Here is a 23,177-nt window from a genome sequence, read left to right as displayed (position 1 = left end):
CGGCGGCACCTGAGGCTGTGTTAATCACTAAAAATTGCTTAATTACTCTTCCTTTTTTGCAATTCTTCAATGTGATAAATTTGCAACAGTCTTTGGTTGAAAATCAATACATCTCCCAAAAAACAAACTAAATACGTTTTTGTTCTTTATAGTTCTACGATCGTAGAGAAAAGAAAAATGCTCTCAGAAAATAAAAACAAAAATTGGGGTCACCTTCTTTCTTTTTACCCACTTACTTATAAAATTAGAAGCGTAACCACCGTTTTACATATTCTTCTTACAATAACAAATACTTTCAAATTGTGTTGATAAAAATGAAAATTCATGCATATCAATTTAATGTTTACAGTTAAGTTTTCAATTTTCAGTACGAAATAAACCGACCTTTTAAAAAAAGAAGAAAAAAAATAATAGATCAACATTAAGTGATGGCTCAAAAATGACATTTTCTGATTTCATTCAATATAACGCTGCATAGTAAGTTTTGCAATCATGGAAGATAATAAAAATTGAAACTATATATGTACCTTTAATACTTACGTTATCCTCTACTTTTTTATGCAGAAAGGAACGTAACTTATATTGATGTTGTAAAATCATCAAGTAGATTAGTATGACATAGGTGTAGCACACATTAAAAAACTCGCTGTCGTTGAAAGAATAAACTTCTTCATACAAAATTTCCCTTAGATAATATTGGCTAATACGCTTATACCCTTTTAACGCCCATAACTTTAAAGTACTTGGCTTCGTGCACGTAGTACGTGAATGTATATTTTGTTTTATTACATATTTGAATTGACTGGGTGAAAAATAGCTTATATGCAAATTTTCGTTAAAAAAACCCGTGGGATTAAAATTCATACTGTATCGTCCAGGGGCGGATCCAGAACCTTGATGTCTGGGGATACGATTTATATGACCTTAAAGGACCCTTGCAAACACCCCTTTGAGTGGTCCGTTAGGAACCTGTTAAAAGTCCAAAGGAGAATGTCCGGTAAGGGTTAGTTTTGGCCTAAAATTCGAAGTACATCTGATGAAAGAGCGTTTACATTTTTTAAACACTTAAGTTTTTACTAAAGTCGATTCAAATAGTTTATGTAAAATATTTGAACTGATTTGGTCATGAAAGACGCTCAAATTCAAGCTTGAGTATAAAAAATCAATCAAATATGCCATAAAACGTCACTTTTCAGATGTTTTTTGTCTAAAATGGAAGTGGCTGTATTCGTGTTCAGTCTCAACCTATCTATTTGCTATGTATTATCATCAAATACAACATATATTTAAATATTAAGACTGAACACAAATGCGGCCACTTCCATTTTAGACAAAACCCGTCTTAAAATTAGCACACTGAATGCTAAAATTGTGAAGATTTCAGTAATATTGCATGAATTTATGATGCTAGTATCTGATGCATGTGCATTGTATTGTCAAAAACAGCCAATATTTATTGAACAGAAGTATTTTTCTTTCCAATAAATAGCTAAAAGCTTACATTTCAAAAAAAATTTTAAAATGCTATATTTTGGGGTCAAAAAGGGGTCTTACCGGACCTACTCCTTTAAGCCCCTATCGAGTATTCCATCTTTTGAGTGGCAATCTAACTTCCTTGTTCTTTATTTCGATCGCCAAGCTGTGCAGAACATATCTGTTGCGGTCTTGGTCTATTTGCATGAGGTATTTTTTCAACTGGAGAGTAAGCAAATATCACCCAGACAATGCAGCTCAAATATTGATATCAAATCATATTATGTGCAAAAAAGCTTGGCATTTACACAAGACATTAGGTAGTACGAGTCCGAAGTAGACTACGTTATCTGTGGTTGTCCTAAGTTACCGAATGTGCTATAGGTTGTGTCCGTATCACAGCACATTTTGAAACCGTTTGCATAAGAGGTAAAATGGCTGATTAATGTCAACTATGTGATTGTGAAAATCGTACGGCTTCACAGGAATGATAAGGTTTGATTACAATTACGAAAAAAAACAGATTTAACTGGTAAATAACATGGCTTCTGTTTGACGGGAAATCTTTCTACTTAACGGATGCGAAGACAATGAACATGGAAAATTGTACATATCCGTGTGTGAAAATTACAGTCGTGTGATTTTCTGTTGTCAATGATCTGTTAAACGCGTGTCGTTCAATCGAAGACATATTATATTCACATCGATGTAATAAATGCTTAGATGGGTTGAAAAATGGAATTGTACCTCTTTGTTCTGATGTAAAATTACGATAGCAAATCTGGAATTCGAACAAGTACTATCATAAAGATATGTGACGTCGTTCATCCAGTTTAGTATTTTTATTAGTCTTTAATTTCTAAATACAAGACATAACCATCAAACTAATTGGGCATGCAAACTGTGAATTAAGCCATCAGTGTTCATTTAATTTGAAAGGAAACATGACGTCAAGTACTTATTCGTTCGTTTGCATAAAATTGGATTTCTCAAATGTTTTTGGCATAGAGAAGGTATATTATGAAACGGATGTTCATCAATAACCTCTTCAAGTTATTATTCGTCAATATTTGGAAGAAATGCGGGAGTAAATAGCTTTAATAGTTTTGTCATGGCCGTAAATAAGCCATAGTTATGGAGGAGTAAAATATTCAGGTGGGACCAAGGCCCCCAGAAGCTACACATTTCATGAGACAAAATCCATAATTTTTGCAAAATCCCAAGAAATATTTTGCTTCTTGACTGAAGATGAGTTTTAGGACAAAATTCAGACAAAATAACGATAGATTTTAAGTTATTCATTTATAAAAATAGATAATATGATAAAATAAATTATACTTTAAGTTTATTAACTTGTCGTGGTTGAAAGCGAGATTAAACTAACGATGGCAAGATCCATCCCATCTTTATAAACTGAAATGGTGTCTATATATTTCTCCCCACTGTGTCACTTCTATGTATGTGTAACATCGAAATGTCGCACAGCCTAGACTCGATTATGGGCGATCTTATCCTTGTTTTAGCCTTCTAAGAGCTGCATGAAAGGGAACGTTCACCGCAGGATGAACCAACTGGTAAACATATATATGTAACAATAATTGCATAATAGACTAATGTTCGGATAGAAGTCAGCCATATAGCTCAGCATAGTTTCAAGGGTGCAATGATAGAAGACCTTTTCGAAAAAACGATGATTCGACAGTTTTTACGCATGTCACCCATTGCATCCTCAAAAATGCTCTAGCTTGAATGTGAACTTAATTTCCAAAAATCACAAGCAACAGCATGGAGCGCAATCGAAAAAAAACCTGTATGTATTCGAATAAAAATTGAGTAACACAGCAACTATTAAAAATTTCGAAACTCTCAAGCGTTGATTTGTACGAGATACCGACGGTGCGAGGGCTTACCACCCAACCAAGGTCGTTAAACCCCTCCTGCTAGTTGTACGAGATGGCATCAGAATGTGCGCTTGTTTTGTTCTCGATTTCTTGCAATATGCCAAGAACCTGTTCATAGAGCTTAAGAAGTCATGTCATAGTATTAACTTGCGAGGTCCGTCTGGTTTCACAAAATGTCGGCAGGCATCGTTTTCCTGATCGGAGAACACGCTCCTTCTCACAACATATCACATTCTAGTTTATTTTCACTATTTTCAACTGACGGGTTCAGATTTGAGTTCCTAATAGATATAAGAAGATGTGGTATGAGTGCCAATGAGACAACTCTCCATCCAAGTCAAAATTTATAAAAGTAAACCATTATAGGTCAAAGTACGGTCTTCAACTAGGAGCCTTGGCTCACACCGAACAGCAAGCTATAAAGGGCCCCCAAAAATACTAGTGTATAAACATTCAAACGGGAAAACCAACGGTCTAATCTATATAAAAAAACGAGAAACACTTATGAACCACATCAACAAACGACAATTACGGAACATCAGATTCCTGACTTTGGACAGGTGCAAACAATTGCAGCGGGTTTAAACGTTTTAATGGTACCAAACCTTCACCCTTATCTTGAACAATAGTGTAACATCACAAAATAGAAAGACAAACTATAAAATATCAATTGAAATGGCTTAACTCAATCAAAAGATATTAACACCAGTGAACATACACTGAACAAATAAATTTAATCTATGATACAATGTAAATACAAAATAAATAAACTAAGGGAAGAATAATTAAAGTAACATGTTATACCGCTGTGAAATATTAAACAATTTAAGAAAAACAATATGCTTGAACAAAACTATCAGCCATTTGCAATTTCTTTAAACACAGGTAAATAAAAATAATTTTGTTGTTAGGTATACGTGTACAGTTCAAATGGAGAAAGGAAATATTTTTACAAAATAAATAATTTTGATGTTCATAGTACGAAGAAGTGAAAATTTATAGTAATACCAAACACTTATCAAAGCTGGAATATAGACCAGATATAACCCTGAATAAAATTAAATAACAAAAAAGCATTACAATTAGTATCAACAGGTCAAATAAACGATAAAGTACGATTTGAGAGTACTCGCAATTACTGACAGCTAGTTAAAAGCGAAAAACAATTAATAATAAAAAATCATTCATCAGAGACTTAAATCAACTAAAACACATCCCAGGGATTTAGTATTTTAACGTCATGGACAGTCAAAGAAGACATGACTTGTGCAATGCCAAAAATATGGAAACTTATTAACAACGTATTGTAATTTCACATATATTTTACTGAATGTAAGATGTTTTAATTCAAATGACGTTTAACTCTTATGAATATAGAAGACTTTTCGAAAGAAAAATTGTATGAAAGCTTGATTTTTGACATTTTTATAGCAATTCAAAATGACAATCCATCACCTTTAGCATGACAATAAAAATAAAAGTTCTATACAAACTATTAGACTGATTTTTAATAATAACATTGAAGTGGAATTAAAGTCTTATAGGATTGTAAGTATGCTTTATTTTATCACCTTGCACTTTCACGACTTGACTGTGGTTTTCTACAGGCAGTTTGTTCAAATTTCTGACCAGTTGAACAGTTTGGTTTTATAAAACAAATTGCAATTTGGTCAGAATTTTGAATAAATTGCAATAGGTGGAGAGCAACACTAACAGTCAAGTCACAGTAATTAAATTTGAAAACTTTTTCTTGATAAGATTGTGTGGAAGTGTAGTATAGAAAGTAGAAAAATCATAATGTTCTTTTGTTTAGCGGAACCATTGTCAATCCAGGTAATTTTCCCAGGATTTACCATGAAATTTCGATAAAACCAGGACAGTTTGGAAACGATAGACAATCATCAAAATAAATTTTTGAACATTATCTTTCTAAAATACGCCAAACGCAAATCTAGAGCCGATCTTGATTATATGAGGCGCGCGGATTAAGTCAAAATAGTTTTATATTTCAGGACATCCATAATTCGAAATCAGGCTACTAGTATATCCATAAATTATTGAGGACCTCCTGGAATACCAAGGACCTCAAATGAAACTTTGTTATTTCTTTACTGTATGCGCTACTTCTTGTAAACGTTTGAGTTGGTCCAGCTACAGCATGGTGACTATGTTGATAGAATTCAAGAAGTAAGTGTTGTCTCACCATTGGATATGTACGTCCCTATCTGTCACAGATTTTCAATATCTTGTTTGGTGTCGAAAAACGCTTCTTATTTGTTGCTTATCATGATCTGTCTTCTGACGTTTCGACCTAAGAAATGAAAAAATCGCGAAACTAACACTTCATCGAAATGGTATTTTCATCTATGCAAATTGTTGGGTTACCAAAAACATCTTAAATTTTCAATAAAGGTTGGCAAGCATTACATTCATGTATTTTTTCTATCAAAAGCTTTGTATTTTGAAGTAAACGGTTTAAACGTTTAATATTTCAAGTATTTTTGAACCGGGTGTCCTTGACGTGCTGCTCAATAGCTTTAAGAGCTCTTAAGTGCTCCTCTATTGATAACTTTTGGATTTGAACAGATTTCAACTTTATCGTCGGTGATCATTTTAAGTATCTTTTCTTACTTTTTTATAATCTGAGAAACTGATAGAGTAGACAATTAAAATAACAACTTTATACTTTTGTGCGAAGTTTAGGAAAAAAATAAGTGATTCCTTATATTTTCGATTTGGAGTGACTTTAAATTGTTTCCTTTACAAATTCAATTGGTAACATACATTACTTGTAGATTCAATCATTCAAAAGCAATCTCATCAGCTCTGCTGCTATTGTTAATATGACCAATTATAATGTCATCAAATGCAAACAAAACAAAGATTCGTGTGAATTTTATTGTCCAAAACAAAGCGCAAACATTGGTTTATTGAACAATTAGTTTTTTTTTTTTTTTATGTGACAGCATATAAAGTTCAAACAATGGCTGACTGTTTTATCTTCATGAAACTTCTTTTTGATGCTGTATTTTGGTGTTGTTGCGGACAAAATATATTATTTATAAGACTTTAAAAATTCACCTTTATCAATACTTTTATCAAAAAGTTTGAGGAGGACACTGTCTCCTACTTCTCTATCTAATTCACTGGCATACTTGTAACACAGGTGAAGCCTCATACTGGTTTTCGACACTATATACTTTTTTTTATTATAACCACTGCAGGCAGGCTTGGCACTATATATGCATAGTCAAGTCAACACTCAAAGTACCGTTCCAAGTTTTCTGGAAAGTTATGTAAGATCAAGTAAGTCATGTTAGTTAACCGAAAGAAAAAAACAGGGACTCAGTTACTGGAAATCCTTTAAGGGATTCGGAATCTAGAACGGTTTTGCTATTTTTCTATTTAGCTGTAATTGGATCAAAATCATACAGACAATATGGCATTGGGTAAATCGATACAAACAATATATACAGATAGTATATTAGATGATAGATTGCAAATTAAATTATTTTTTTAGGACGAGATCAAGCTAATGCGATATGAATATAAACCGTACTTTTAATGACGTCATTACACTAAATCCATTGGATGTTGGATGTGTACTGATTGAGATTCTAGTCTTAGATACATGCTTTTTTATTAGTTGTTGTTTCCTTTGCACTACCTTTCAATAACTGCGATTATTCTCAGATCTTTATTTTATGACTTAAGAATGTTTGTTAGTTGTTTTTGTGCTTTGTATCGATCTGATGAGTTTAGCCCTTTTCAACTGAGTTTTATAGTTTGATCTTGGTATATTACATCCCAGGGTAGCGGGAGGGTTGGTTGCTCTCAAACATGTTTAACACGCCACATTCTGTCCCAAGTCAGGAGGCTGTAATTCAGTGATTGTCGTTTGTTGCTCTATTTTATTTTGTACGTACATATATTAGGCTATTAGTTTTCTCGTTTGATGTGTTTTATATTATTTCATCATTACGGAGCCCCTTAAGTGCCAAAGAGGAAATTTAAAAATTTGTGCGCGTGACTTTTAATCTTGTGCGCACAACTTTTAAACTTGTGCGCACAACTTTTAATCTTGTGCGCACAACTTTTTTAAACTTGTGCGCAAAACTTTTTTTAAACTTGTGCCCACAACTTTTGTAATCTTGTGCACACAACTTTTAATCTTGTGCGCACAACTTTTAAACTCGTGCGCATAACTTTTAATCTTGTGCACACAACTTTAAATCTTTAATGTTTTAATCGCACCAGACTGAGTTATGTTTTGAGAAGCAATGTTTGGTGAGCTAAAATCGGATATTATGGATATCTTTTAAGTACCTGTCTCCATGTGAGAATGAAGCTGTGGTATGTGCTTTGGAAAACTTTGCAGAGGTCAACAACAACAAAACAAACCTTTCAGATTTTCTAGATAGCCACTCTTGTAGAAAGTGGAAAACCTGACAATTTCGGCAACCAAAGTACATTGTCCGGACCTTGATTGATCCAACGAAATAACAACAGATTTACAATACTTTACAACCTACTGTTAAAAACGTTTTGGGAAGCCTTATCTTTCTTGAAAACCTTTCTTCTGCTGATAGAGATGCCATGCAGTACTTGTGAAACTACATTAAAGAAAAAGATCAGGCCAAATTGAATTTGTTTTATGCTTTTGTACAGCGTCTGAGTTAATGTTGAAAGAGCAGGCAGATATTTCCATTCAGTTTGTTTCACAAGATGGTCTGGCTCTACGATTTATTGCCCACACAATGAGTGGGAGACTTTTGGAAGTACCAAAGAGTTACGAAAATTATCCTTCATTTAGAACAGAACAGAACAGTTTCTTATTGATGATGTTTGGGCAATGGACATAATTTAATTACCAAATTAAAGTTTAAAAATTTGATTGATACATGTTTGTCTGCAGATCAAAAAGTATTTTTTTATTTTTTGGAATTTTACTGTAAAAACTGTTGTCAAGAGCTACAAAAGTGCACTTATGACTAAATTGTACACACAGTAGAAGATTTGATCTTTCACAACTGGTGGAAACTAGATTGTTTTTGTAAATGGCATTGGCAATGCCATTAAATTAAATTTTATTTAACATGATACAAGTGAACTGTATTGCAGTAATGGAACATACAGTAGAAGATTTTATCGCTCACAATTGGTGAAACCTTCATTTTTTTGTACATGGGATTGGCATTACCCCGTGTTTTTTCCCATTTAATTCAATAAAGGTGAACTGTATTGAAGTGATCGAAGCTTTATAAAGTCATGAAAGTGTGTAAGAAAAATTTATGTTGATCATAATTGACTCTTTTTTTATTCATAGCCTAGTTAACGTGTACCAGAAACACGGAGAACAATTAAATTCACTAATATGTAGAGCATCATTAAAAACAAAACTACCCTCAACTTTTAATATCTTGCACACAAATTTCCCTAATGTCTATACTGATGCAAATATTGATTTATTATAATGTATAGGTCTGTCGTCGTCTGTTAACAATAATTGTTTGATTAATAAGAAACAATGAATATGGTGTATAAATTCATGACACAAAATTTCTGCATACACTTGATTAGTTATGATTCCCCAAATACACATTTCTTTTAAATATGAAGTTGTATTTCTTGTGCGCTCGATGTTTACCAGATCAAAATATGTACAACAATGAAGTTTAAGCAGGCAAAAATTGAATTTGTATCTGATTCCTCCATTTAATTGTTTATTTATAGTCATCATTCTTCAAGACATCTACACAAATATGTCCTTTTCATGATAACTGCTGTTTAAGCCCTGTCAATATATCTCTAGCACCTTGGTAAGATGAGCTTCAAATGTTTGTAAAATGCTGGGACCAAAAAGGCCCTGTAATGCCCTTATCTTTTGAAGTTTCAGTGGATTGATTTATTTGATGTTTAGGAAAGTGTTACCAGTACCAAATGCAGATCAGATTTTGCTATGGGTTGGTTCCCTTCCATACTGGAAATAGGGGAACCAAAAAGGGTCGAAAGTCAACATTGTTAAAAGCAGGTTCTTACTTTTCGGTTCGAAGTTGTTGAACGTACATGTCAATCTTATTTAAGACATCCCCTATCTGCCACCTGATGACGTGCTGGTTAGCTTTGTGAGCTGAGAAGGGTGCGTAGCTATATTCCGACAGACCACAAGTCCGACTTTCCCACTTGTCAGACAGTCTACTTTTCCGACACCCCGTTTAGTCGACAGTCCATAAGTTGACCAAAAAGACTGTTCTTGGCTCTTTAACCCCTTTTTCCAGAAATTTGTTGTCGACAGGTAAAATAATATGTCTTTTTCATTTTTATCTTTAAATGAAAATGAATAAGAAGGAGTATGTAGTAATGTCAAGGAGACAACATGCATCCCGTAAGAAACTAGACATCTGGAGTTCACACTTGATCTCCAATAAAGTTGGAAACCAATTACCATGTGACGTGCCTTAGAATATCTCCAGCAAAATAACCAAGTGGATGAATCGGCGGACACAAAACTTTATCTTCAAATATGTCGAGGAACTACAACATTTTTATAAAGAGACAATCACATGTCAATGACCACAAATTTCTGACTTGGGACAGACGAAAATTATTTGCGGTAGAGTAAAAATAGTTTTGTTCGAGGATTTCATGTAAAAACAATACACACACAAACATAAACAGTAGAAATTAACCGGAATGTACCGGTATTCAATTCGTCCAAAAGTACTTAAACATCAACTGACAGTACCGAAGGACAAGCAAACCAAATATTAACGATGAATGCTAGAAGTTCAGGACGCAAATACTGATGAAGTACTGCAAATTCAGAAATTGTTGCAATGATTTTATTAATGCGAATAATGCAACAGGATGTTCGTCGCATAAATAAAAACTCTCATTTTGATTTTATCAGTAAATAAATTATATAACATTTACTGAAATCGCAATTAAAATATTAAACTCAAATTTTGGACAGTTATCAAGGAATCGCAAAAATAAATGCACGCATTGATTTCTGAATTTCAGTACTTATCAAGCCGACATGATAATTGTATCAGTCGCAAAACTTTCTTATTTATTTCGTATTTCAGCATCGTAGAGTATAATGTTCACTTACTGGCCTTCTTTATACAATACTCCGTATATGCCAGTAAGAGAACGTCACAGATATCTTATGCTTATTATTTATTCGTCCATATGTAATATAAAAATAAAAGACTTTTATCTCGACCAAAACGTTGTTATATGGACCTGCTGGACCAAAATATCAACCTCGGACTACGTTCTTTGTCGATATAGCTTCAACAGGTTTGTATAGAAACGAATTGACCTCGTCGAAAGTCCATAATTGATGGCATTAATATTTCAGGTCGAGGTCGAAGGCTTTTGATCATTATAAAATATTTTGATTAAATCAGTTTCGATGAATTAATATTTTACAACTTCAAAGGAAAAAGTTAAAGAAATGGCACTGGCTGTGATACTTAATGCAAAATATAACTGCCATGTCATTGCTGGTTCTAGAGAGGAATTTAATATCTTTTTTTCCAATTAGAGCTTATTTCAATCTTCGGACTTCCACTGCTTGGATCCCAGACCTTCATATCCTACTTGTGCTTCATTCAAGATATATGACTGCATTATCATTGTTGGTTCGAAAGAATATTTTTAAAGCTTTTGTACATTGAAGATTATTCTAAGATTTGTCCTCATAAATGCTGGTACCCAAAGATCACTGGGCATTGATTTATATAAATTTGAATCTTTATGTACTATTCATGCTTCGTGCAAAACATGACTGCCTCATCAATGCTGGTTCGTGTGAAAATATTTAAAAATCTTTTCCCATTTAAGCCTATAGATATTCAACTTTGGACTCCTGGAGAGCTAGCATACAAAGGACACTCTCACCTTCAATTGTACGAACTTGAATATTCATATCTCTCCTATGCTTCATGCAGAATATGACTGCCTTGTCGTCTCTTATTCTAAAGATTTATATATACATGTATATCTTGTGTTTTGGGAAAGGATTTATAAAGGCTGAGCCTTTATCCAATCCCTTTGTTTTATTTAAACAATACAATCTTTGAATTGGTATATCTGTGTTAAACTTAGAACATTAAGTACTCGGACCGCATGGACCCCTGCACATTCATTTGTTCAAAATTGAATCTTCATATACTTCTGATGTTTCATGCAAAATATGACTGCATTACTACTGCTGATTCATAAGAACAAGATTTTTAAAGTATTTTCAAATTAAAGCTTACTATGGACCCCAATTGTTCGGATCCCATGGACCCCAATTGTTCGGATCCCATGGACCCCCGGACCTTCATTTATACAAACTTGAAACATCATGTACTTCTGATGAGTCAGACAATATGATTGCCTTGCTACTATTGGTTCTTAAGAAGATTTTAAAGCTTTCCCTATTTGAAGCCTATATTAAAACTTTCGACCTCAAGTTCTTAGTCCCCATGGACCTATTGACCACGGCACCACTTGAGAAAAAAAACCATAAATCCCCTCCTACCAAGGATCCGATCCCTCCCAAGTTTAGTCCGAATTGGTCCAATGGTTTCAGAGGAGAAAATTAAAATGTGAATTGTGGATGGGCGGACGACGGACGCTTATTGATGACAATAGCTCACATGGTCCTTCGGTCAACATCTAGCTTCAATGCCAGAAAATGCAGTATATCATTATGGTTTATTCCCAAATGTTTGATTAACTGGTAAAATGCAACCAAGTTTATAGATATATATGACTGGCAGTTCTGTGGACAGTTCAAAAAGTCGTACGTTCAAGTTTCAAAGCTGTGCGTATAATTTTAAAAGATGTGCGCACAAATTTGCAAAAGTTGTGCGCATAAGTTTACAAAAGTTGTGCGCACAAGTTTACAAAAGTTGTGCGCACAAGTTTGAAAAAGTTGTGCGCACAAGATTAAGAGTTGTGTGCATAAGTTTAAAAGTTGTGCGCACATGTTTAAAAGTTGTGCGCACAAGTTTAAAAGTTGTGCGCGCAAGATTTAAAGTCGCGCGCACAAATATTTTAAATTTCAGCTTTGGGCACTTAAGGGGCTCCGTATTTTATGGCTTGCTTCTAGTATGCAGTATGGGTTTTGTCCATTGTTGAAGGCCGTACGGTGACCTATAGTTGTTTACGTCTACGTCATTTTGTCTCTGATGGAGAGTTGTCTAAATGGCAATCATACCACATCTTGTGTTTATAAATTGTGTACTAGACTGACACACTGAGCCGGATTTTAACGTGCATGTTCAAAAAGTAACCGTTCGCTGGAAGACTATAGTCACCCTACCCAGACACCCAGACACACTATAATGACTCTGATACGACCAGTCTTTGCTCTTACTCGTTTATGTCGTTTGTCTCAGGGTATAAGTAGAAAACTCCAATTTAAAAGTTTGACGAGGACGGGGATCAGACCCACGATCTCTTGCACTCGAGGCGGGCACGCAACCACGAGACCACAGAGGCGAGCACGATACCACGAGACCACAGAGAGGAGCACCCAGACACGAGACCACCGAGGCGGTCAGACATTCCTGAATAAACAAGGAAAACCGCTCTGGATAACAAATTCCTGTCGGAATATGGTCACTGGTTACATCATCGTACATTATATAGCGGCCGTATCTTAAGATTTTTCGGCATACGGGTGCATTGGCGGATCCAGGCTCCGATGAAAGCTAAGAGTCGTAATAGTCCGATCATAGGCAGTTTGCGAATGGACCCCCCCCCCCCCCCTTTTTCTGTATATTATGTCTGTGTGTTTTATTTTTCGGGGGTAAATATTCCTTTATATTTAAACTTATTTAATGTATTCTTGTTATCATTCATACGATTTAACAATAACAGCAGTTTATATATGATAACTCTCTATTCTTATTTGAAAATAAAAATAGAGGGTCATCATTTTTTATTCTATTGTAAGAATAGAGGGCATCATATATATAATAATTGTTATGCTAATTTGAGGAGAGGCATATGACATGTTGTCTAATTTTTTTAAAAAGAAAACGAAAAAATAAACAAACTTAGATTATTATTTTTTTGTCAATATAACTTATTTGTATTGTTTATTTGTTTTACAAGTGTATTTAGTAACACTCACTTTGTTCGAGGATCCGATACTATTAAATATTTACATGCGCATTCAAACTGAGTGGCAAATAATCGGTTTATTGATGGTGGCTGCATAATGGTAGAAAACATTTTAAAACTTTATCTTTATAAACAACTGTTATAGAAAAATAGTATGAATAAGATCAAGTTTGAATTTAATAAGTGAAAATAAGTGAAAATATTAAGAAATATTAACTTTTACAATTATATACATAGAAAATGGGGTGTCTATTCCTCAAATATGTGGGTTCGAAATGGCAAAAAAATCCACAATTTTTTTGTTCCCCATCGACCCCACCTGAATCCGCCACTGGTATAAGTCTTAGTGTTTTTGTTTATATTGGTTAAATTTGACTGGAAATATAAATATATAAACGAAGGTCAAAAAAGATTGACCAAGTAACCGATCCCTTGTGACATCAAATTGAAGTCGGTGATTCGAAGTAAATGTGGCCTTCTTTAGTACGGTCCCATACAGAACACTGACCCAATTCTGAAACAATCAACAATAAAACCAATGGACTTTGTTAATGATTTTTTGTGATCTTCTTTATTTTATTTATTTATTCACATTTTGTTCACCTTCCAGTGACTTAATACTGACTCTTTTTACAAGTGATCCTAGCCCAGTGTTCAGTACAATCGATACATTTAGTATCAGATTTCAACCATTTGAATTACAATCAAATGTTTGAAAGCATGTCAACATGCTAAGCACCAAGGCCTAACGCCGTCTGTCGGTATAGATCAAAGGAAAATTCTTTCAATAAACACTTCAATACACACCAATGTAAATTGCCCGATAAACATCAAAGGAAAATTATTAAATAAATCATCATACAGATTGTACACGTTTAGACCAAGATAAAACGAAATGTATTTTCTATAGTTCTAATTAAAATGTATTTAATTTAATTGTCATTTTCCCTAATGCATGTACAAAATTAAATATTAAATATGTTACGAACAAAGTAGTTTTTGATATTTCCCCCTGTGGAAGGCTAGCTGTCGATCAGATACACAAAAATTCTTAAGCTCCACCCACCTTTTACAGTTCATGATCGATAGTTGAGACACACACTGTGGAACAAATTATTTTAGTGGATTTTTTGTTGTGAAAGTGGTTAATTTTCAAATCTGAAATTGTGTTTGGATTAAGTTTGTAACTTTATCGATTTTTAGAGGGATATTTTGATGGAACTGCAGTTGGGACATGGGGAAGCAAGCTAGCAAACATGGTAAGTTTGTGTGACCATATTTTAGTGTCCAGTTTCGGCCATGTCATCTGTGTATTCAAGGGGTCCTTTTGGGATACAAAATGGAACTGTTTAATAAATTGAATGTTTTCAAGAATTTCCTTTATCATTTCAAGTTATTTGCAAAAGAAGCATTAAGCGATGTTAATGTTTGCTTGTTAATGATATTGCACAGAGAAATGTAAACAATACAATAAGCCAGGGACTTTCTACACTAATTAGTATAGACTGTCCCTGAATAAGCATACATAATAGTACGTCCTGACTGGTGTGTGCATAACTGACTGCTAAAGATTGAAAACATTAGGTGAAATAGTTATCTTGTGATGAGCCTTTCATTATGAATATCATTAAATCATTGTAAAGTTTTAGGATACACTGTTTTTTTCACACCTAATAAACTTTGTATGATTAGTTGTATTGTTGGAGCATATTATATTGAGTTACTTTTGGTATAAATGTTAAGATGCTTTGCATTTAAGAATGACAGGCAATGTACAATCCTAGTTAGTCTTGTAAACACCCTACACTTTGGTGGAAAAACAAGACTTATCCACAATACAGATCTACTTTTTAATATGTCCTCCACTGAACATTGTATTGTAATCATTTGTACATTACATATATAATCTAAGGTTTTTAGAGAATTTGAACATCCACTGAACAAATTTTTTCCCCAATTAATCAAATGTTGTACTTGTTAGTTTTCAATTAACTCATTTCATAGTTAAGTGCATGTTGATATTAGAATAATTGATATTTTATGATATAAATGTATATATTTAATAAGGTAAATATGTCATATATCATTTTATCCTTTTTGCTATAGTTATCATCAAATGAACCCTAAATTTTTATCCTCATTCCTCACATTGCCATTTTTTAGTTGCACATAGTGTCAAGTGTTCATTTAACAAAACTTTTACCATAAATCACGGTGTGGGGTACTTTTTTTATTTAAAGAATACACATGTACTTGTTATTGTAGCTCTTTTTGATTATAAAGTCAGACCTCTTTAAAGTGAATTGACTTTAAAACTCAATTTCAATATGAGTTACATCCCTTCCAAGGGAGTAGCAAAACTGAGCTACTGATGAGAACTAGTTATGTTCATTCCTGGTAGTTTTTGGGATTATATTTGGTTTAATAAAGTTGTATTTCAACATTCAAACTCCTGTATTTAAACCAGGGCTTCCAAATGAAATTTGAGCAAGACGACTAGATATTTTTTTTCTCGATTCGATTCGAAAATATTGCACAATTGAATATACTTTCTAACCTCACACGTAGGTCTGCATTTCGGCAAAGTTGTACATTGCATCAAAAGTAAATTAAGAAGGAGTTTGGGGTTAGAAATTAGTATGTGGCTAGCCCTTACAGCAACTTTGATTTTCTTTTTCGATGCATGCTTTTGTTCAATCAATTAAGAAGAGTGTACAACTTTCCATGTCAGCCTACCATTTCAATAAAATAATTGGCAAAATAATTGAATAAAATTGCACAAAGATTAACTATTGCTTCAGATATCAAAGAATTTGATAAAGTGATGACCATGGAAGCTTCAACTATTCGATTTTCTCAATAATTATTTTACAATTCATTGCTCACTATTTTGGAATTTGTGAGAAAATTGTCTTCTTTCTCACATTAGACTTCAAAGCCTTGCAAATTTAACTTAGGTAATAAAGTTATAAATAAAATAAATCACTAATGTCAAATTTCATTCATGACTTTGAAGCGTAACTTTGTCAAAATTGAACAGGTAAATTGCTCAGGAAACTGTATTGTTTTTTTTTCATACTGATGATACTAAAATCAGTAAAAACGACATCCCTCAGAAAAGGATTTTTCTGCAAAGCATGAAATGTGTGTGACTAATATGATATTTTATGGTTATTAAAAATTCAATTTTCCTTAAAAGATTTATTCACTTTGTAATTATTTTCATAACTCATTGAAAGTTTGTAAACTTTAAGACCACATATTTACAATTGTAGTTGATAAGTCCTGAGCTACCTAAAATAACACTCCACCAATCAGCTTCATGTAAAAAAAACGTACGAGTGTCTTTGGAGCACATAGATGTCACGCTGCTTTCTATTTCAAGTTGTTGTTCTTTGGAGATTCATTAATGTTTCTTCAAGGAAATTATATGAAATGCAATGGGATGTAGGGTATAGTACATCAATTAGACAACAAACACAAATCACATTAAGACATAGAAAAAAGTGGAAGAAAAGACAATAAAAAATCATCTGATGTATAAAACAGACAAAACCTTGGCCAAAATGAAAAACAATGATTAAAACAAATGTACCAAACACTTAACACAGAAACTAAAGGACTGAGCAACACTTGAAATCCAACCTAATCCAGGGGTAATATCAGGTGCTCTAAAGAGTTAGCAGATCCTGCTCCAGTAAGTGGCATCCTTCTTCAGCAAATAGACAGGTGTCTGTACAACATGTAAATCATCAGAGTATAAAAAGCTATGAATTATAAAGCCGAGAGTATCAAAGATCTTCAGTGTCTTTAGGTGGTCCAGCTACTGTATTACTAGCCTGTAATTTATGACGCTGTGGGCTTTGATCCCTGCATGTGGCAAGTGCGTTTTACTCTGACTGATCTCAATTGACTAAGGATTGACGGTTTCCCAGATGATGGTCATGGTTCTCTCTTTGACTAGGATTGACAGTTTCCCAGATGATAGTCATGGTTCTCTCTTTGACTAGGATTGACGGTTTCCCAGATGATAGTCATGGTTCTCTCTTTGACTAGGATTGACGGTTTCCCAGATGATGGTCATGGTTCTCTCTTTGACTAGGATTGACTGTTTCCCAGATGATGGTCATGGTTCTCTCTTTGACAAGGATTGACTGTTTCCGAAATGATGGTCATGGTTCTCTCTTTGACTAGGATTGACGGTTTCCCAGATGATGGTCATGGTTCTCTCTTTGACTAGGATTGACTGTTTCCCAGATGATGGTCATGGTTCTCTCTTTGACTAGGATTGACGGTTTCCCAGATGATGGTCATGGTTCTCTCTTTGACAAGGATTGACGGTTTCCCAGATGATGGTCATTTGTTCTCTCTTTGACTAAGATTGACGGTTTCCCAGATGATGGTCATGGTTCTCTCTTTGACTAGGATTGACTGTTTCCCAGATGATGGTCATGGTTCTCTTTTTGACAAGGATTGACTGTTTCCGAGATGATGGTCATGGTTCTCTCTTTGACTAAGATTGAAGGTTTCCAAGATGATGGTCATGGTTCTCTCTTTGACTAGGATTGACGGTTTCCCAGATGATGGTCATTTGTTCTCTCTTTGACTAGGATTGACGGTTTCCCAGATGATGGTCATGGTTCTCTCTTTGACTAGGATTGACAGTTTCCCAGATGATGGTCATGGTTCTCTCTTTGACTAGGATTGACTGTTTCCCAGATGATGGTCATGGTTCTCTCTTTGACTAGGATTGACGGTTTCCAAGATGATGGTCATTTGTTCTCTCTTTGACTAGGATTGACAGTTTCCCAGATGATGGTCATGGTTCTCTCTTTGACTAGGATTGACTGTTTCCCAGATGATGGTCATGGTTCTCGCTTTGACTAGGATTAACTCACAGTTTCCCAGATGATGGTCATGGTTCTCTCTTTGACTAGGATTGACGGTTTCCCAGATGATGGTCATGGTTCTCTCTTTGACTAGGATTGGCGGTTTCCCAGATGATGGTAATTTGTTCTCTCTTTGACGGTTTCCCAGATGATAGTGATGGTTCCTCTACCAATAAAAGCTGGCAGACTCATTATAGCCTAGAGTACTGAAAGTGGTGTTAACAATCAATCAATCAATCAAAGATCTTCAGTCAATACCCAATACTCTAATTAACTAAAAACATTAAGATATGACATATGAATGTAAGACAACCACTGATTGGGTTCCTGACTAAGTGTAACAGCTTCCATTTTTTGAGATATTAACTTCTCCCTTTTTTATCTCAATTTGTAGAGTATCAAAATGAAGAGATGGTGTACTAAAAGTTTTATTACTATACAGTTAACTGTACAATTTCAGTAGTGAAGTCATTATTGGCTTTTTGATAAATGGAGCAAAAATATTTAGATCTTATACCTCTGCAAGTTTCTCTTTTTCAATTTATAATGTTTAAAATTATATAGTTCTTTAAAATAATTGATAAAAAATACACAAGCACAAGCAAAACATGAATAAAAATACCTTATTGAAGAATACACACTGTTACTGAAACAAGTTTAAAGTAATAACCTGCTGATATGAAATCTTGCCATCCTATACTCTAATATTGCCATCCTCTACTCTATAATATTGCCATCATCTACTGACTTCTCTAATATTGCCATCCTTTACTCTTATATTGCCATCCTATACTCTAATATTGCCATCCTTTACTCTAATATTTCCATCCTCTACTCTAATATTGCCATCCTTTACTCTAGTATTGCCATCCTCTACTCTAATATTGCCATCCTTTACTCTAATATTGCCATCCTATACTCTAATATTGCCATCCTTTACTCTAGTATTGCCATCCTATACTCTAATATTGCCATCCTCTACTCTAATATTGCCATCCTTTACTCTAATATTGCCATCCTTTACTCTAATATTGCCATCCTATACTCTAATATTGCCATATTGGTGGCTCAGTATTGTATGGCATGTATGGTATATATATATATTACAGTAATGTCAATTACTATAAGAGCAAACTTAAATTTCAATGCTGAAATAATAAGGCCAAAATAAATAAATAGTGTGTTTCCGGTTTCCCGACCCTACCTCCGTTTCTGACGCCGACCCTAAACATTTTATTGACAAAAATTTTTTTAAAATGCTAAAAATCCGGATTTTTCGGTCTGTCCGGATCCGATTATTGGTATAGAAAACAACAGATCTTCAAAACGTTTGATAGCAATGACCAATATGGATAAGTAAAGCGTTTCAAGGACCAAGATTTTAAATAAACAAGCATGGCATTTCGACAACCGTGCAGCGTATTAGCTGTCAAATATGCGTAATATGATCACATGGACGCAAAATATAATGACATCGCTTCCGGATAATTACGATATGATGAATCTTTTTGAAGAACACCATGATGGACCTATAGACAAAAAAAAATACGAAGTTGACGCATATTGCTCAACTTCTTTGCACAGGTACAAGACGAGATTTTTTAAATATTTGTATATATAGTGAATATGTATTCAGTATATACACATATATTAACAAAACCTCATTTTGTACCTGTGCTTCTTTGGACCAAACGTCAGAATCGTTTCAGGTTTGACACGCTGTATCTCATTCTGTCGGTTAATTGACAAATATTACTAATAATTTTAGAGTAAAATGAGTTCAATTTACTGCTAAAATCAATCCAGCTTTTGTTGTAAAAAATGCTCTTACGAATGTTGTAAAAAAGTGTTCTCAGGACGCAACATAAACGGCTGTTAATTCTTTTGAGCTTTTGACAGTTTGAGTTAAAGAATGACAGCAAGGGGGCAGACAATGTGTAACGAGAAATAGAAAGCTTTTCCCAGTAGGCAGACATGGGGTATGATTCATGTTCATTTATAAATGAATCTGCCCTGGCACCATGTCTACTTTTATTCTTTTATATTTTCTCTGGCTGGTCCCACAACAGTGTATACTAGAGAAGGAAAAAAATTCATGTCATATCTACAATTGTTTTTGCCATAGATTTAATAAGACAAAGATTTCGCAATCTTGCTCTTCTCAAAGCCTGGAATTTTAATATTGTCAGAACCGCCCACTCTTCAAGATTACATTCTGTCAAACATCAAAACACATCTATATATTAAATGAAGAGGGTGCAAGAGTATTACCCCTCGAAAAATCATAATAAGCGGCTACTTAATTAGCATCGATTTGCAGTGTTTTTACTACTAAAAGAAAGGGAGTAGTAATCTGTTCCAACATGTATACCCTGTGTGTCATTTACATTGTTAGGTTCAACGAGGCCAAACATAACAATACCATGATGAATTTTTCACTGCCATTTTTGCTTTAAGATAATTAATCGGCAAGAACTTATTCCTATTACAACCCATGAAATGCATAAAATTTGCATTAAAGTTTATTTTCATATTTCTTACACAGAACTAAAACAGAAAATTAAAAAGCTGTAGTTTTAAGTACTATTCTAAATATCAAAGAAGCAGGCACATCAAACGATTTCATTTGGAACCTTTTTCTGCTGTCATCAATAGAGAAAAATAAAAAGTTTTTATAAAATAAAATGTTTTACCTACCTACCCTACCTAATTTTTTTCGGGGTGAAATAGGAAACACACTATTTACTTATTTTGGCCTAAACAGAATGATTATGAATGTTTTTAAAGCTGCTTCAATCTGCATGTATAATGATATACATATGACAACCTGGTTTCCTAACTAATAAGACAGGCACATTTATTTTACCAGCGTTAAACTTGACAGGATTAATAAACTATTTTTTTCAATGAAAATGTTGTCTACAAGTATTTATTATAAAGTAATTTTGAAATTATAAGGAACTAAGGTTTCAACTCCCTCAGGCAAAGTTGACCTTAGATAAATTTGGCTATTTTCTTTAGGTACTTTTTGGTCGTATAGCTCTTCAACTGTTTAGGTTATTGTACATTCTTGGCTTTCAAATATTCGGCTTTGAGCGTTCCTGATGAAGGTAAATCCAGAAAAGCTATTCGGACGCATGAAATTTATAATGTGTTGTTTTCATTTTTTAGGGAAATCAATGAAATATACTGCAAACAATATTAATTTTCATGTGAAAACCTTAAGTGTTCAGGGGCCTGAGCCAGACAAAAATGACATAAATGATAATCAGAAATAATCAGAGATGTCAACTTCTTCATAACAAAACATTTATATTTACTTTTAATGCATTATGTCAAATACTTTTTAACATAACTCCACTTAGTGAAATGAAAATTGAGGTTTCTAATGTTCTCAATTTTACCAGAGAGTGTCCTTTATATATGATAAAAACAATAGATATAACAAAAATAAAAATACGTAAGTTTTTAAATACGTGTACCTAGCAGTGCAGACACATTGCCAATGCATCAATCTTTAGATTATTGGGGATCCTTTTAACTTTCAAAGATAGAAATCTATCATCTGAGATAATTGTTACAACTTTTAACAACATTTTATGTCAGTAAAAAACACATGATTTTAAATTTTTAAATCGATCGTTTTTCAGTTATTTATTTTAGGGATACATAATTCATTGAAAAAAATCTTGCCTATAAGTGTGCCCATAGTGAGTACACAGTAAGCGGGATTATTAACACTTGTTTCTTTAAGGCGGTTCAATTAAATAGCAATTGCATGCATGTCTCTATCAATCTGTGAAAAGTAATTATAAGATGACCAGAACAGTAAGAACATACACAGGTTAGGGACAATACCTGAAGGAGTTGAAGGCATAAGTAAACACCTTGACAAATGATTAAAGTTTATTTATAGAAAACAATAATTAGTCATTGAAATAATTATCAAATTAAAGACTACATGTACTGTACACTAATTGGTGGACTTAAACAGCTAGTGAAACTACTAGCAGCCTATCAAGGTGGTATAAGTTAAACCAAGCCATTTAATGATATGCATGATTTAATGATATGCACCGCCTTAGTGGTCTGTGGTATCTAAGCATGCTCACTGTGAGTGCGGGTAATTTGGGTTGATCCCTAGCTGGGTTGAACCAAAGACTTTAAGAATTGGTATTTATGCTGCTACCCTGCTAAGCATGTGACATTAAGGAGCAACAGTAAAGACTGGTCAGCTTGGAATCAGAATCATGTTTCCAGGTAGGGTGACATGTCTTCCTGCAGACTGTAACCACGTGAACATGCACATTAAAAAACTAGCTCAGTGGATGTGTCCGTTGACTTTAAAGCAAGGTACATATTGATTTTGCATTAACATGCTCTACATGTATGCCTGAATAGGCATTTACTTTGCCGCTGGACGTTAAACAGCCATCCGTCATCATCATAATGATATGGACTTTTTTTTAATTACAAGGACGATTATAGCACAACCTGTTAAGTGTACTGACCATCAAAAAACGTTAAAAAATGTGAACAATTTTATAACAAATAAACTGGGCTGTAAAAGTAACATATTGTTGTTTGAAGTCTTGTATCATTACTTCTCCTTCAAAGAAAATATTGGTGATACGATATGGGATAAATCAGTGAAGTTTTTATCGTAATTACAGGACGAATCATATAATAAATGCTAAAAAGAGAAAAAAAGAAAGGATAATATTCAATCCAGTTAGAGTCTCGTTACGACAAAGCTATTGTTCAAAACCTATTTAAGGGTACTTAG

General features: G+C 33.8%; 1 protein-coding gene across 2 annotated transcripts in view; it reads left to right on the top strand.

Annotated features, from left to right (window-relative positions):
* The first annotated feature begins 14,574 nt into the window (after positions 1-14,574).
* The window catches only part of LOC127702074 (protein naked cuticle homolog 2-like), a 63,733-nt gene continuing 55,130 nt past the window's right edge, over positions 14,575-23,177 (top strand). For both annotated transcript variants that reach the window (XM_052206076.1, XM_052206075.1), the window contains exon 1: positions 14,575-14,761. In XM_052206076.1, the coding sequence (XP_052062036.1) occupies positions 14,737-14,761 (25 nt within the window). In that variant the 5' untranslated portion in view covers positions 14,575-14,736. The remainder of the gene's footprint in view (positions 14,762-23,177) is intronic.

Source organism: Mytilus californianus, unplaced genomic scaffold (genome assembly GCF_021869535.1).
Source record: "Mytilus californianus isolate M0D057914Y unplaced genomic scaffold, xbMytCali1.0.p SCAF_5, whole genome shotgun sequence".
NCBI lineage: Eukaryota > Metazoa > Mollusca > Bivalvia > Mytilida > Mytilidae > Mytilus > Mytilus californianus.
The sequence above is the reverse complement of the archived record's forward strand: the minus strand, read 5'-3'. Positions and strand labels throughout refer to the sequence as shown.